This window comes from Anguilla rostrata, chromosome 10 (genome assembly GCF_018555375.3).
Source record: "Anguilla rostrata isolate EN2019 chromosome 10, ASM1855537v3, whole genome shotgun sequence".
In the NCBI taxonomy this organism is placed as follows: Eukaryota; Metazoa; Chordata; class Actinopteri; order Anguilliformes; family Anguillidae; genus Anguilla; species Anguilla rostrata.
The window spans coordinates 43,553,292-43,567,087 of record NC_057942.1 but is presented as its reverse complement, the minus strand read 5'-3'; the positions used below and the strand labels follow the sequence as shown (position 1 = coordinate 43,567,087).

Genomic DNA, 13,796 nt, shown 5'->3' with positions numbered 1-13,796 from the left:
GTGTGTGTGTGTGTGTGTGTGTGTGTGTGTGTGTGTGTGTGTGTGTGTGTGTGTGTGTGTGTGTGTGTGTGTGTGTGTGTGCGTGTGCGCTCTCCTGTGGCTGTCATTTTGAACAGTTGGTGAGCCACTGTTTGTGCTGCTTTGCCCTGCACTTGCTGGTGTGTTCTCAAGTCAAGTTGTCAGAAGTGACCCTAGACCACCTCTTCCAGGGGGGGGGGGGGCACTGGGTTCTTCTGAACAACATTATTTTAGAGCATTTATTAACTATTATAAACATAAGCATCAGTTTCTATATTTCAGAATTTCAAAGAACTTTATTGGCGTGAAAAGCACCAGTGCTTGTGCTTCTCCATCAGGGCGGTACTTCCTTCCCCATGTCTCCTGCTCAGTCCCTTCACTCCCACGGACCCTGTCAGTAACGCTGATACAGGAAGTCCTGCCACGCTTTCCTTCAGCGCAGCGATCTCAGGTTGCACGCTCCGTAGGAAACGGTTCCCTCCGAAAGTAAGATTAGACTCTGTTATCGTGGAGAAATCAGGCGATATGCACACAACCAGCCTCTGGAGGCAGGCTCTACAAGCTGCTTTCAGTGACTCAGAGTGCATTCTCCTGCTTCAGAGCTCGAACACCAAATTCCTCCACGCCAGCCAATGTGAAACAGGCCAGTTTTCAGACATTCCAGTTAGTATCTAAAATATCCTTCATTGTATGCTAAAAAACTGTCTGGGCTGATCAGCATATGCTAAATGATGTGAAACAGCTATCGCTTTGAAGACACATCCTTTGGCTGCCAGCTTCCAGTATGCAGAACTTTCCTTCCAAGCTTCTGCAGTCCACATTAAAGGCTAGTCCAGATTCAAGCCTGAAGACTGCAGTGCTTTTGAGTCGGTCATGATCCTGCATTCCCTGGCTGGACTGCAGAACAGAACCCTTTGGCATCATGCTGTGGTGTTCCGGTGGATGCACCTCAGACCTGGAGGGTAGTTTATGTTATGAAATTTGCAGCATGCGTGTTTTTGCGAGGAAACTTTAAATGTTTCATGAACAATAAAATAAATATTTTATTTTAATATTAAACACTTTTTCGGGAAAAAGAAGATTAACTTAATTTGACTAGACCTGTGTATTTATCTTGTGGCTGCATCATCTAGGAATCTGCTGTTCAATGAAAAGATGACTATAGAGTAGCAACAGGACAATTTTGACAGAAGTCTAGAAACAATGGGGGGTAGGGAGGGTAATCCTAATAAGGCTGTTAACCCCCCCCACCCCCCACAGACACACTCATTGTGTATTTATTTATTTACCTTTTAAAGCACGATGTTAAATGCCCTGAATGACTGGCACAAACATTTTTTAATGCACTAATGATGCTGTATCTCATGACTGTCTGATTGTCTGGCTCTGTGTTTAAGCTCTCATCATATAGGCTAACTCGCTCTGGATCAAAGCATCTGATGAGTAATTTAGTGCAGTCTCTCCCACTCTTTCACAGTGATTGTCTATATTCATTTTCATGCTTTTGTTTATGTAAAAAGTGACTGGGGTTTAGGATGTGAGCTTTGCATTTGTGCATTGGCAGATTTATGGCGTTCTGTGATGTATTGCTGCTCTGTGATACTATCTGTGTAATGGCCTGTGGACCTCGACAATCCTCAGGTGAATTTTTGTGAAACCTGCAGTTTCATGTGTAGGCCGACTAAAAAATGAATTTGTGTGGTTGCTGGGAAAATCAGTGTCTGTACCTGTGTGCACTGTTTGGGTTCTGTTGCTTTACCTTATCAGTTATCAGCCTGACTGCTGTTTTGGCATGTGTGTGGTTATGGATTAGGCTGTCCTGTCCAGTTGTGCCAGGAGTAGCTGTAGTCATATATATATATATATATATATAGACCTTTTCTGTAGGGTTCCTTTACAGGGGACTAAGCTTTTTATTTAAACAATTTCACTGTGCAAATCTGTCTTCTCTCTGTTCTGTTTGGAATAATAACACCTTTAAAATTTACTGATCACCACAGGGGATATTTAACTTCTGTTTAAGTATATGAAATAATGTAAACTGTCTTCTTTGCTATAACAAATCATTCAGATCCTCCCACCGATTTTGAATAAGTCAAACATTCGAGCCAATGGCGTGCTCTCCTCTGCCCTCCCCGGCCTCTGATTGGCTGCGGGCAGCCCGTGCAGCACTTGCCCTTTTGCTGACTTATGCAAATGAGGCTTCCATTCATGTGCCGCGCGGCTCGCAGAGTCCGACCACCGGAGGGAGCACTAGAGCTCAGATCAGCGCTGGCAGAGCTCGGCAGAGCCGGGGGGGGGGGGGGGGTGTTCTGTAGTGCAGCGCCTGCTGGAGTGTAGAAGTCATCTAAGAGCCAGTGGCAGACATCCCCAAAACATTCACAGATATTTAATCATGTTTACTGACATAAGGTTTAATATTTTATCATATTTACTGGCATTAGTTTTTGTATTTGATCATTTCTACAGACATTGGATTTAGCATATTTTATCATATTCACACGTTAGGTTTTAGGATATTTTCATTCACAGACATTCGGTTTTGCGATGTGTTGTGCCTCCGCTGTTTTTGTGCAGTTCTTTGCTGATAGGAGAGAGAACTTCTGTGGTCTGCGGTCCAGATTCTGTGACTGTAACGCGACTCGGGGTGGGAGGATTTCTGATTTCCTCTAAATGATCGGCAGCTCGTTTGTCCTTGAGTTTACTCCAGCGCTCTTATTGGGGTGTCTGAAGCCCGTTTTGCAGCCGCAGACCCACGTAAAGGAATCAGAAATGCAGAGCTTTTTCTCCAGGTATGCTTCACACACAACAACCAGGAATGAGGCAATAAGCACCTGACAGCTGTCTGTCTCCGGTCCAGTACCAGGCTTGGGTGGGCTGACGGGCTTCAGACAGGGTTTGATAAACAGTGTTTGATGGCTGGAGGCTGCGGGACTGTCCTGGTTTGATCTGCAGAGATCAGGCCCCGTGCCCTGTGGTCCAGCCGCGGTTTCGGCCTTAACGAGCGCCCCGACCCGCTGGGGAATGATTTAACGAGGTGACCTTCAGGTTTAACGGCCATTAAGGCCAGCTGAGGCCGTCTGGCCGAGCGGGAGGGACAGACGGAAGTGTAGCGGCACAGGGAAATGTCCGGTGTTAATTCAGCTCTAACAGTGTGTGTGGGGGTGGCAGGTATGCCAAGTTAGGCCTTGGCAGGGCGGCATGCCCCAGACCTATACAGCACCGAGAGTTTGGCACTTTTCTGGGTTCCCTGCAGAAATAACCACATATGAGACCACTCTGGCCATAATGGACTGATATTAACTCTGTATGTTTTTTACTGTACATGTTGGCATACACATTTAGACTGACTGTAAATAAAATCCAAGGGAAGAATAATATTCAGTTTGCAACTTCACTTGTGTTGAACGCACTGGTGCGAAAATAAACGCGTTGGTCATTGAAAGATGAGTGTGAGTGACAGGCACAGGCTCGTCTGAATGGTCTGCAACGGTCGGGTTGTGGAAAGAGAGGAAGTTTGTCCAGGCAGCAAGGGCAAGAAATCGGCAACCAGAGAGTCTGTGGACCAGAGTCATCATCCGCCTGAATTAGAGAGTGACAGTGCCTTGATTTGGGCTGAGAGCCGGCCGTGTGCGAGACTCTGCAGTAATTATGTAACTGCAGGCCTGCCTGTTCGCCCCCTGCCTTGCATCAGCAGATTACAGCATTTCAGTTATTTTCCTCAAACACGTCTTCATTTTTATTATTTTTATTTACCAGACAGGGCTCTACGCTCACGTTTTTTCCAAGAAGCACACGTGCTCCCAAGTTGATAAATGTAGGAGCACACTGATGCATCCCAATTAGATGTGTTACAAAATTATGCTCCTGAAATGGGAGTGATGTAGAGTCCTGCCAGGTGTTTAAGCAGTGTGTGTGTGTAACAGTTGGCCTGGACTTAAATGACCCGGGTCGGGGGGCTGGGGGGTCGGGCGGGGGGCTGGGGCTCCTCTGGTGGTGAGGATATTGCCTCTTCGTTCCTCCCGCCTGTGTATATGGGGGCAGGAGGTGCCTGGGGAGGCTGCTGTTGTGTGTTCATCCAGAGACTGCCCCTCGCTGCCCTCTCAGAGAGAGGATGCCTGGTGTGCTTTGTGCTGGAGATGTGGACAGTGCTGCTGTCGCAAACAAACACGTTTAAAATGTGCCCTTTGGCCGAAGTGCAGGCTGTTCCTGAATGTGTGTGCGCGTGTGTTTGTGTGCATGCATGAGTTTGTGTGTGTGTGTGTGTGTGTGTTCCCCCGGGGTGAAGTGTATGTATATGTGTGTGTGTGTGTGTATGTATGTGTGTGTGTGTGTGTGTGTGTGTGTGTGTGTGTGTGTGCGCGTGTGTTTGTGTGCATGCATGCGTTTGTGGGCGCGTGTTTGTGTGTGTGTGTGTGTATATGTGTGTGTGTGTATGTGTGTGTGTGTGTGCGGGTGTGTGTGTGTGTGCGCATGTATGCGTTTGTGGGCGCGTGTGTGTGTGCGCGTGCGCGCGTGTGTGTGTGCATGTATGCGTTTGTGGGCGCGTGTGTGTGTGTGCGTGTGTGGTTTGTGTGTGTGAGTGTGTGTGTATGTGTGTGTGTGTATGTATGCGTTTGTGGGCGCGTTTGTGTGTGTGTGTGTGTGTGTGTGTGTGCATGCATGCGTTTGTGGGCGCGTGTTTGCGGGCCCCCCCTCGATAAGTCGTGCCAGTCTGGGTCTGGGCCCGGTGTTAATCTGCAGGTGTTTGAGGGGGAGTTTCCAGATTCCCAGGGTGCAGCGTAATGATGTGACGGTACATATTTTTGCATCGTTTGACACGATAACCAACATATTTATTCAATAACTGCAGCAGCCTGGAGTCGATCAGCCAGCTATCACAGCCACTTAGCCACAGCTCTCTGCCTGTCAAACGCTCACTGATGGGGTTGCTACGGGTAACACCAGGACTAATGCATCTCCCCTACTAAAGTAGTTTAATGCAGCTGGATTTGAACACGATGACTTTATGCATTTCTGCAAAGGTTTTTTGCCCGTGGTACAGAGGAATTCAGTATTTTTTTTTCCTTTGGTTTATGGCTGCTTTGGTTTCTTCTGGTTTATTCAGTTTTTCCTTTGTTTTATGTTTAGCTCCCTTTGAAATATCACATTTTATGGAGTTGGAGTCTCTTCTGCTGGCTTTCGGAGTGGAGGCACCAGGTTTCTGTCTGGCGTGCAGTTTTATTGGTCAGTAAAGCTGTGTTTGAATGTGTGCGAGGCTGCCCATTGGCTGAGCCGATGGGTTGCCTCGCGACCTGACTGACGCCCTGTTTCTCCGGCCTTGCCTCCGCAGCATTAAGGAGATGTGAAGGACGGTCGGACGGCGGCGACACTGAGCAACCTGTGCATCGACACAACCTCCCGCCCCCACCTTCAGCATGAATGGGGATATGCCTCATGTTCCCATCACCACTCTCGCTGGGATCGCTAGCCTCACCGACCGTAAGTACCGCACGCTCGCTCTCCGCTGACAGAGCTGTCCGCTGTGCTGGGGTATCGGGGGTTCTAAGCAGGACAATGTCTGTTGGGGTTCAATGTGACATATCTGTCTGTGCTGGGGGAGGTGATCGGGGGGGTTCTAAGCAGGAGCATATGTCGTTGGGTCTAAGTGTGAGATACTGTCTGTGTTGGGGGGTTCTAAGGTGCAATCTGTCTGTGTTGGGTTAAGGACATATCTGTCTGTGCTGGGGGAGGTGATTGGGGGGGTTCTAATCTGGAGAATATTGGTCTGGGCCGGGAGGATTGGGTGGGGGGGGGTGGTTGGAGGGGTTCTCAGAGCAAGCATTTTGAAGGGTTGTGGTGGATGGAAAGGTTTGGATCCCCCGCTCCAAAGATTGTTGCCCATTTCGATTAAAAAAAACAAAGGAGCAAACGAACGGCAGATAATTCAGCGGCCGCCGTGTCCTCATTTCCTCTGGCTGGTTACGGAGCAGAGCCCTTCTCCATCTCTCTGCTCTCTGATGATGAGATCCACAAATATAAGTAATCAGCACACCCACCTCCAGAACACAGGGACAGCCAGAAATAGCGCGGCGCTCAGACGCAGCCTCTCCGCCAGACCGCTTCCGATGCGGAGCAGAACCAATGTGCCGCTAATTAAGGAAAGAGTGCACCATGCAGCCATCGCAGAGCAGCCCCGTAAAACGGAATTACGCTTAGTTTATTCAGCAAAAACCATCGCGGGGGGGGAGTTTAGAGCGGATAAGGGGGGCTGGACAATGCCCTCCTTGAGATGTGCCGGTGAAATATTACGATGATTGTGAGCGCTGTGTTCTCATTGGCTGAATAGTTCGGCCTGCTGCTGCTAATCGCATCGGCAGATTTAGAATTTGTCAAAACTGGAAATCGTGTGTGTGTGCATGTGCACAGACTCAGGCAAAGAGTTTGTGTGCTGAATGGGTGGGGGGCAGCTCGATGCTTGAGAAATGATGGAGGGTTGGGGCGGGGGGGAGGATGTGGGGCATCTGGAAAGAATGTTGGTTAGATATCATCTTTTTAAAAAGTGTTCACGTTTAGTTGCTGCTGCAGTGGTGTTGTAGTTGTGTCAAAGAAAGTGCTCCTCTGCTTCCTGCTGAGAGATCTCAGGGCTGGATGGTCACAGCTACCTGGGGCTGACAGGTGCGAGTGGTGGTAAAATACCTTCAAATCCCAAAGTGAGTCTGTTAGTTTTCAGTATATAGACTCTGTCGGGGTACGTTTTTCATTTAGGGAAGGATGGCTGGCTGGATTGCTCATTTCAGGTTGAAAGCTCTTGAGAGACTGGGGAATGAGCAGCATCCTCCTAATGTGAGCGTTTTTTGGGGAATCTGTAGGGAACGCCGTGCCAGAGAGTAGAACTGACGTTGGCCGTCCTACCTGACAGCCAACCTGTATACTGCATTGTGGAGCAAGCAGCAGAAAGACCTAAATGTCATCTTCTCTCGAGTCTTTCTGTTCTTCTTCTGTAAAGACTTGTGCTGTTGAACTGGCTTCTGCAGTTGAAGGCAAAGTATTTTGCTTGTCAAACAGAATTGATTTTGTACCTTTGTGTGATAGAAAAATGTGACTTCCTGTTTTAAAAAATAGCGTGCAAATGTATGCCGTTATCGTTTAGCATACGCCCATTATGGAAATAATTGTGTAAACACGGCTATTGGAGTAATTGCATTACTTATCTATGCGTACGCACTAATGTAAACACTGGTATAAAATGATTACTCCCAGTAATCAGGGTATTAGCGTACGTGCGTACTTGGCCAACTCGTTGTGAAAGGTCCATAAATGAAGACATTAGCACTGTCCAAAAATCACTTTTTAATTCATTACAAAAGGATTGAAAGCCTGTCACAGTCCATCGCCCCATTTAGCCGATTTTGAAAACATGAGCTCTTCCACAGAGCAGTCTCTTCCCATGGATAGTGATGTAGCCTTTTCCTGGAGAGGTTGTTTAATTCATGGTGTGATACCGCGAGCGTTAACATTCGCTCCACTCCTGACCTTGACCCTAGCAAAACTCATCCTGCTGTTGGTTCCTTTGGGCACGGCCAAGCCAGCGTAGCGCCCAGTTCTGCCCTGGTCCCGGAGAGCTGCAGGGTCAGCTGACTTTAGCTACTCAGCATTTGATCAGGTAAAGCAGTGGACTACAGGGCTAGCTCAGGTCACCTGGTTTCTTGGGTCTGGTCCGGTTCATGATCTCAAGGCGTAAACAAACACCAGCAGGCTCTGTGGCTCTCCAGCACCAGGATTTGCGGGTAACTGGTCCAGAAGAATGTCTGAGTTGTCCTAAGTGCTCGCACCGCTCTCTCTGCCCCAGCTATGAAAGCAGAGTGAATTTTCTAATCAGATTTTCAGCAGTGGCGTGGCGGTAATGTGGCGGAGTCCCAGCTTGCTGGTAAACAGCATCGTGAGCTTTCCAGCGGCTCATTCCTGCAGTTTTCCACAAAGTGCGCTTCATTGACACATCTCAGAAAACAAAATCCAAATCCGTGGGCAGTTTGCATCATCCACAGAAACTGGAGCAGCTCATGACAGGCTGGTTATGAGTAACCTGAATGCTGTTTTTATTCGGGACGTACAGTACTGGAAGTGCACACACCATGCTCATGCATCAGTATAATTCCCAATCTCCCATTCTCTGGAGTGCCATCTGTTTTTCCCCTTTTAAAAGTCAAATTATTCTCAATAAATCATCTGTTGTTCGGTTGCTGTGTTGACCATTTCGCCAGATTTTGCTCGCTTGAGTAAATTACAGATTCGTGCTGATTGGACTGCAGTAAACCAATGAACTTGAAATGTTTTTCTGGGAATTTAGATGTGTGTTATTCCCTGATTGAATAGGAGGAATGTCAGAACAAATCATTTTCTATTTTGAATGCCCCAGAACTTTGCCTCAATACTTCCTCTGCCCTGCATCTGTTGAATGTAGATGGTGCTGTTTTTATTTTCAGTTTCACGTATAGCAGTATGTGGAAATTGTTTTTTCTAATTATTGAAATTAGACCACCTCTAAGGCAGTTTTCCTTTGACATTGAAACAGTAAAAATGGCCTTATTTATTTGTATTAAAATAAACAGCCAACTAGATTGCACACACAAGATTAATAGTTGCCACTTTGTAACTTTTTAAAGCACTTTCTTTGGTGTACTCGAGCTTTTTGTGAATATGAGCATGCTTTGAGTGGGCTCAGAGTTCAAGCGGTGCAGGTTGCTGCATAGTCTGTGCAGTTCATTCCAGTCAGGTTTTTTAAAAAGCGCATTTGCATCGTTTCAAACTTGAAAGGATTTTCAGAGAGAGAGGCAGAAATCCTGGGGGGGGGGGGGGGAAGGGATTTCCTGAATCCAGGGAAAGGCGGTCGAGTGAAATCTGTGGCTTCATGTGCAGCTCACTTTATTCTTGCGGCTGGTATTGTGTTTTTCCGCGCTGTAGTTTCCTGTTAGTGGCACAAACTGTGGAAGTGCTTCATTTGCAGTTATTGAGTCTTAGACCAGTGGCCCACTAGTCCCCCCCCCCACTGTAGTGTCATCTCACCCTTCTCCCTCTCAGCTCGGTGTAGTATTGTCTCTTTCTCCCTCACTGCACTTGTCACCTCAGTTTCCTCTCAGCATAGTGTGTGGACTGTCTCTGTCCCTCTAAGTAGTGCATAGTCTGTCTGTCTCACTAAGTACCTTGTGTAGTCTGTCTCTGCCCCTGTAGGTACAGTGTGTAGTCTGTCTCTGCCCCTGTAGGTACAGTGTGTAGTCTGTCTCTGCCCCTGTAGGTACAGTGCATAGTCTGTCTCTGTCCCTCTAAGTAGTGCATAGTCTGTCTGTCTCACTAAGTACCTTGTGTAGTCTGTCTCTGGCCCTCTAAGTACAGTGTGTAGCCTGTCTGTCCCCAGAAGTACAGTGTGTAGACTGTCTCTGTCCCTCTAAGTACAATGTGCAGTCTCATGTGTGTCAGTGCAGTGTGTAATCTTGTGTCTCAGTGCATTGTGGGATTGTGTTTCCCTCCACAGTGTTAAACCAGCTGCCCCTGCCCTCCCCTCTCCCTGCCACCACCACTAAGAGCCTGCTGTACAATGGGAGGATCGCGGAGGAGGTCAACTGCCTGCTGGCCTGCCGGGACGAGACTCTGGTGTCCCAGCTGGCCCACAGCCTCAACCAGGTCTCCACCGAGCACATGTGAGTAGCCCCGCCCCCTGCGCCTCGTGCCCCGCCCACCTCGTACCTGCCGCGCGCCACGGACCGCCAGCCTGACCTCCCGCTGTCTCTCCCCCCCCCACCCCCCCCACGCAGAGAGCTGAAGGACAACCTGGGCAGCGATGAGCCCGAGGGCGACGTTCCGGTGCTGCTGCAGACGGTGCTGTCCAGGAACCCCAACATCTTCAGGGAGAAAAGTACGCTCCGCCCCCTACAGTACAGGAGGAGACATGGACACACTGCTGCTCCGGTCCCCACGGCGACACTTGGCCGAGGGCCGTGGCGTTCAGAGACGCCCCTAAAAACACACCGTGCACTGGGTCAAAAAACGGGGTTCGGTAACTGCTGCGAGGGTAACAGGTCGCCCCCCAAAAGAGCTCACCGTTCTGTCCTTGTCAGTTGAGGTCAGTAGCAGCTAGCAGTGCTGCACGTATGCAATACAAACGATGGAGCGGTGTGTGTATGTGTGCGTGCATGCGTGTGTGTGCGTGCATGCGTGTGTGTGCGTGTGTACGTGCGTGTGTGTGTGCGCGCGCGTGCGTGTGTGCGTGCGTGCGTGTGTGCGTGCATGTGCGTGTGCGTGCGCGTGTGTATCCGTGTCCTTGAGCTCATTATAACATGCTGAATACGGCACTTCTGATTGAATGCAGCCGGGGAAGCGAGCGGAGCTGTTATTCAGTGTTTGCGCAGCGGGAGGAAATGGCTGAGCGTAATGCACTCCCAGCCTTCCCGCTGACTCCCATCATCGGTGCCCGCTCATGTGACCCTTCTGAGGTTTGTGTGTGAGTGGCGGGGTTTTGAGAGGGGTAACGGTGACCTGCGGAGGGGACACACAGAAATGCTCAAGTGAACAGAAATGACAGCGCCCCTCAGCCCATGTTTAAGACTGAGACGCGCGAGCGTGTGAGTGCACTTCAGGTGCGTGGGTCGTGTTCTTGATCTGTGTGCGAACGAGGCTGTTCAGAGACTGGCGTATTAAACGTTAATGGTTTGAATAAAGCGGAGCGGAGGACAAACAAGCCGCTGGTGCTAGCTCAGCTACACGTGGAGAGAGAGAGAGAGAGAGAGAGAGGGAGGAGGCCTGAGAAATGAAACCCCGCGTCCCCTCTGTGTGGTGCTGACCCCGGGGGGAACCTGCTGACGAACTGCTGTCTCTAAACGCTCTGTGGCAGGACAAGGTGCCCGAAGAGAGGGCCGTGGACCCCTGATATACGGTCACCGGTAGCGTCAGGCTCCAGAGCAGCTCTCCTGGCTTTACCACACCGTTTGTGAGAGGTTGTCGTCTTTTTAAACAGAGCAGACCTGGTTTACCCGCACCCGTCCCGTCAGAGCGAAGGGTTGAGTGGTTTTGGCTCATCGATGTTCAGGTCCCATGCTAACGTTAGCGTTAGCGCACACCCGTGGTTTTTCTGACCCAGTGCAGTGTTCCACACACACACCTGCGCATTGCTGCACACCTGCGCATTGCTGCACACCTGCGCATTGCTGCACACCTGCGCATCGCTGCACACCTGCGGTCCGGTGTTCCATTCAACAGTGAATCAGAGGAGCAATGTGTAACTTGTAGCCATTGGGTAAAGAAATCAGACTACAGGCTGTGAGGGTGGTCTAAAATACAGCAGATGGGTTAGAACAAACCACCTTTCTGCTTGAAGCTAAAAGCTGTAGCCTCAGAGATGAAAGTGACAAAAAGTGAAACATTTTACTCCATCAACCTCCTTTATACCCAAATACCTGTAGAATACGAATGTTTTAGCGTTTCCATCATTTAAATGTGACTCCTCTTTACCGTTCGCTCTGTTGAGTGGGTACAGAAGTCTGTCATAGCAGCGGAGTGATGTCTGTTGGAGTCCATTGATGGGAAGAGCCCATGGTTTCTTCACTTAAATAGAATGACGGCACTCTTTCATTGAGCTGCTTACATGTGCCTGTCCATGGTGATGTCATGTGTAGCTGCGGGTTTTGGGCGCGGTGCCATGCGGGGATCCAGAGTGGCTGTGGATCCCCAGATGAAGCGAGAGCCTGAGCGGACTGAGCCGTCTGAGACGCCAGTACTGACCACAATCTGGGCCCGCAGAGCAGAGGACGCCACGTCTGCTGCGGAAGTTTCTCTGTTTTCACATTTACAGATCGGGCTTGATCCTGCTTTCACTGCCTTTTAAAACTACGGGTTTGCAGAGGCCTGGTTAAGGACTAGATTTTAATTTAGTGTTTTGGGGAAAGACGCCCTGCGATGGGTGACGTGTGCAGCGTGGAGCCTCCCAAGCCTGCCGAATCGGCAGAGAACGCTGACAAAGTCTCCAGCCAGGGCTGCGGTTTCCAGCATCGTGAAAAAATTACGTCCACCTTTTCCCCGATCCAGAGAAAACAGATCGTCCGCTTTTCGCGGTTAGCGGCCTGGCTGAGAATAAAAGGCGGTGCCCGGCGTGCGTTTCTTGGTTTGACGGCAAGGCTGTTGGTTTGGAATGGTTGCAAAAATAGCGTGTGAAAAATTTTAATCCCTGCGAATGTGCAGTGACGTTTTTGCTCGACTCTCTCTGGAAACGGCACTTGCCAAAAGACCCCCACGCGGGACAAGCCTTCCCAGCGAAGCATCGGCACTTTGACGCCTCGTCCTTGTGATTCGCCGTCCCTGTCTGTCGCTGTACGGCAGGAATATGCTTCACTGCTTCGTTTTACATTCGTTTTTTTCTCTCCCTTTCTTTCGCAGGTATAATGCAGCAACCAATGATGCCACAGTACAAAATTACCCAGAATTCCATGCATGGCAGTCCAGCATCAACGAATTACCAGCAAGCCACCATCTCTCACAGCCCTTCCAGGTAGGGCAGCTAGCCTGGCCTGTTCTGCTCCGCTGGTCGCTAGCAGGTTTGAATAGAGTAGCAGCTAGCAAATTGTTTCCTTTATAATGTTGAATTGTGTCGCTGTTTTATGTCCGCTAACATGCTGAGTGGAAAACTAGATGTGATAGCAGGACCTGGTCATGTGGTGGAGGCGTAACGCTGTGTGTACCATGGCCCGTCTGACCCCCCCCCCGTCTCTGACCGCTCCTCTCTCTTCCAGCCGCTTCGCCCCCCCGCAGACGAGTTCGGGCAACAGGTTCATGCCCCAGCAGAACAGCCCGGTGCCCAGCCCCTACGCCCCACAGAGCCCGGCCGGGTACATGCAGTACCCCCACCCGCCCAGCTACTCCCAGCACCAACAGATCCAGCAAGGTGAGGCCGTCGCGCTCCGCTACGCACGCTAACCGCTACCGCCCCCTTCAGGCGGGGAGTACTCCGCCCTGACTTCTGAAACTGAACCCCCCGCCCCGCCCGCCTACACGCACGCACACGCACGCCCCTCCTGTCTCTGACTCCCCCCCTCTGCATCTCTCCTTCCTGTCCCTACCCCCTCCTGCTGCATCTCTCCCTCCTGTCCTGAGCCGCCTCCTCTGTCCCTGACCCCCCTCCTCTGTCCCTGACCCCGCTCCCCTGTCCCTGACCCCGCTCCCCTGTCCCTGACCCCCGCTCCTCTGTCCCTGACGCGCCCCTCTGTCCCTGCCCGCCTCCTCTGTCCCCTGACCGCGCCTCCTCTGTCCCGACCCCGCCCTCTGTCCTGACCCCCCCGTCCCTGACCCGCCTCCTCTGTCCCTGACCGCCCTCCTCTGTCCCTGACCCGCTCCTCTGTCCTGAACCGCCCTCCTCTGTCCCTGACCCCGCTCCTCCCCTGACCCCCCCCTCTGTCCTGACCCCCCCTCTGCATCTCTCCCTCCTGTCCCTAACCCCGCTCCTCTGTCCCTGACCCCCCCTCTGTCTCTCCCTCCTGTCCCTGACCCCGCTCCTCTGTCCCTGACCCCCCCTCTGCATCTCTCCTGTGGTTATAGAGCTTCACGGCTCCCCCCTCGTTTCGGCACCGCCTTATTCAGGAAGCCCCCAGCGGCCGGTGCAGCCCTGCTTGGTGGGGCAGACCCAGCCCTCCCCCCAGCAGAACCCCTCCACCCCAACGTTAGGTAGGGGGGCGCTTTCCGGAAGCTTCCGGAACCTTGGATACCTCATCCGTTTTTTGCGCCTTTTATTTTACCAGTGTCCCCCCCCCCCCCCC

General features: G+C 50.8%; 1 protein-coding gene across 5 annotated transcripts in view; it reads left to right on the top strand.

Annotated features, from left to right (window-relative positions):
* Positions 1-13,796, top strand: part of nipbla (NIPBL cohesin loading factor a) — a 57,429-nt gene that overhangs the window by 17,272 nt on the left and 26,361 nt on the right. For all 5 annotated transcript variants that reach the window (XM_064297334.1, XM_064297332.1, XM_064297333.1 and 2 more), the window contains exons 2-6: positions 5,351-5,499; positions 9,530-9,695; positions 9,810-9,910; positions 12,424-12,535; positions 12,777-12,928. In XM_064297334.1, the coding sequence (XP_064153404.1) occupies positions 5,436-5,499; positions 9,530-9,695; positions 9,810-9,910; positions 12,424-12,535; positions 12,777-12,928 (595 nt within the window). In that variant the 5' untranslated portion in view covers positions 5,351-5,435. The remainder of the gene's footprint in view (positions 1-5,350; positions 5,500-9,529; positions 9,696-9,809; positions 9,911-12,423; positions 12,536-12,776; positions 12,929-13,796) is intronic.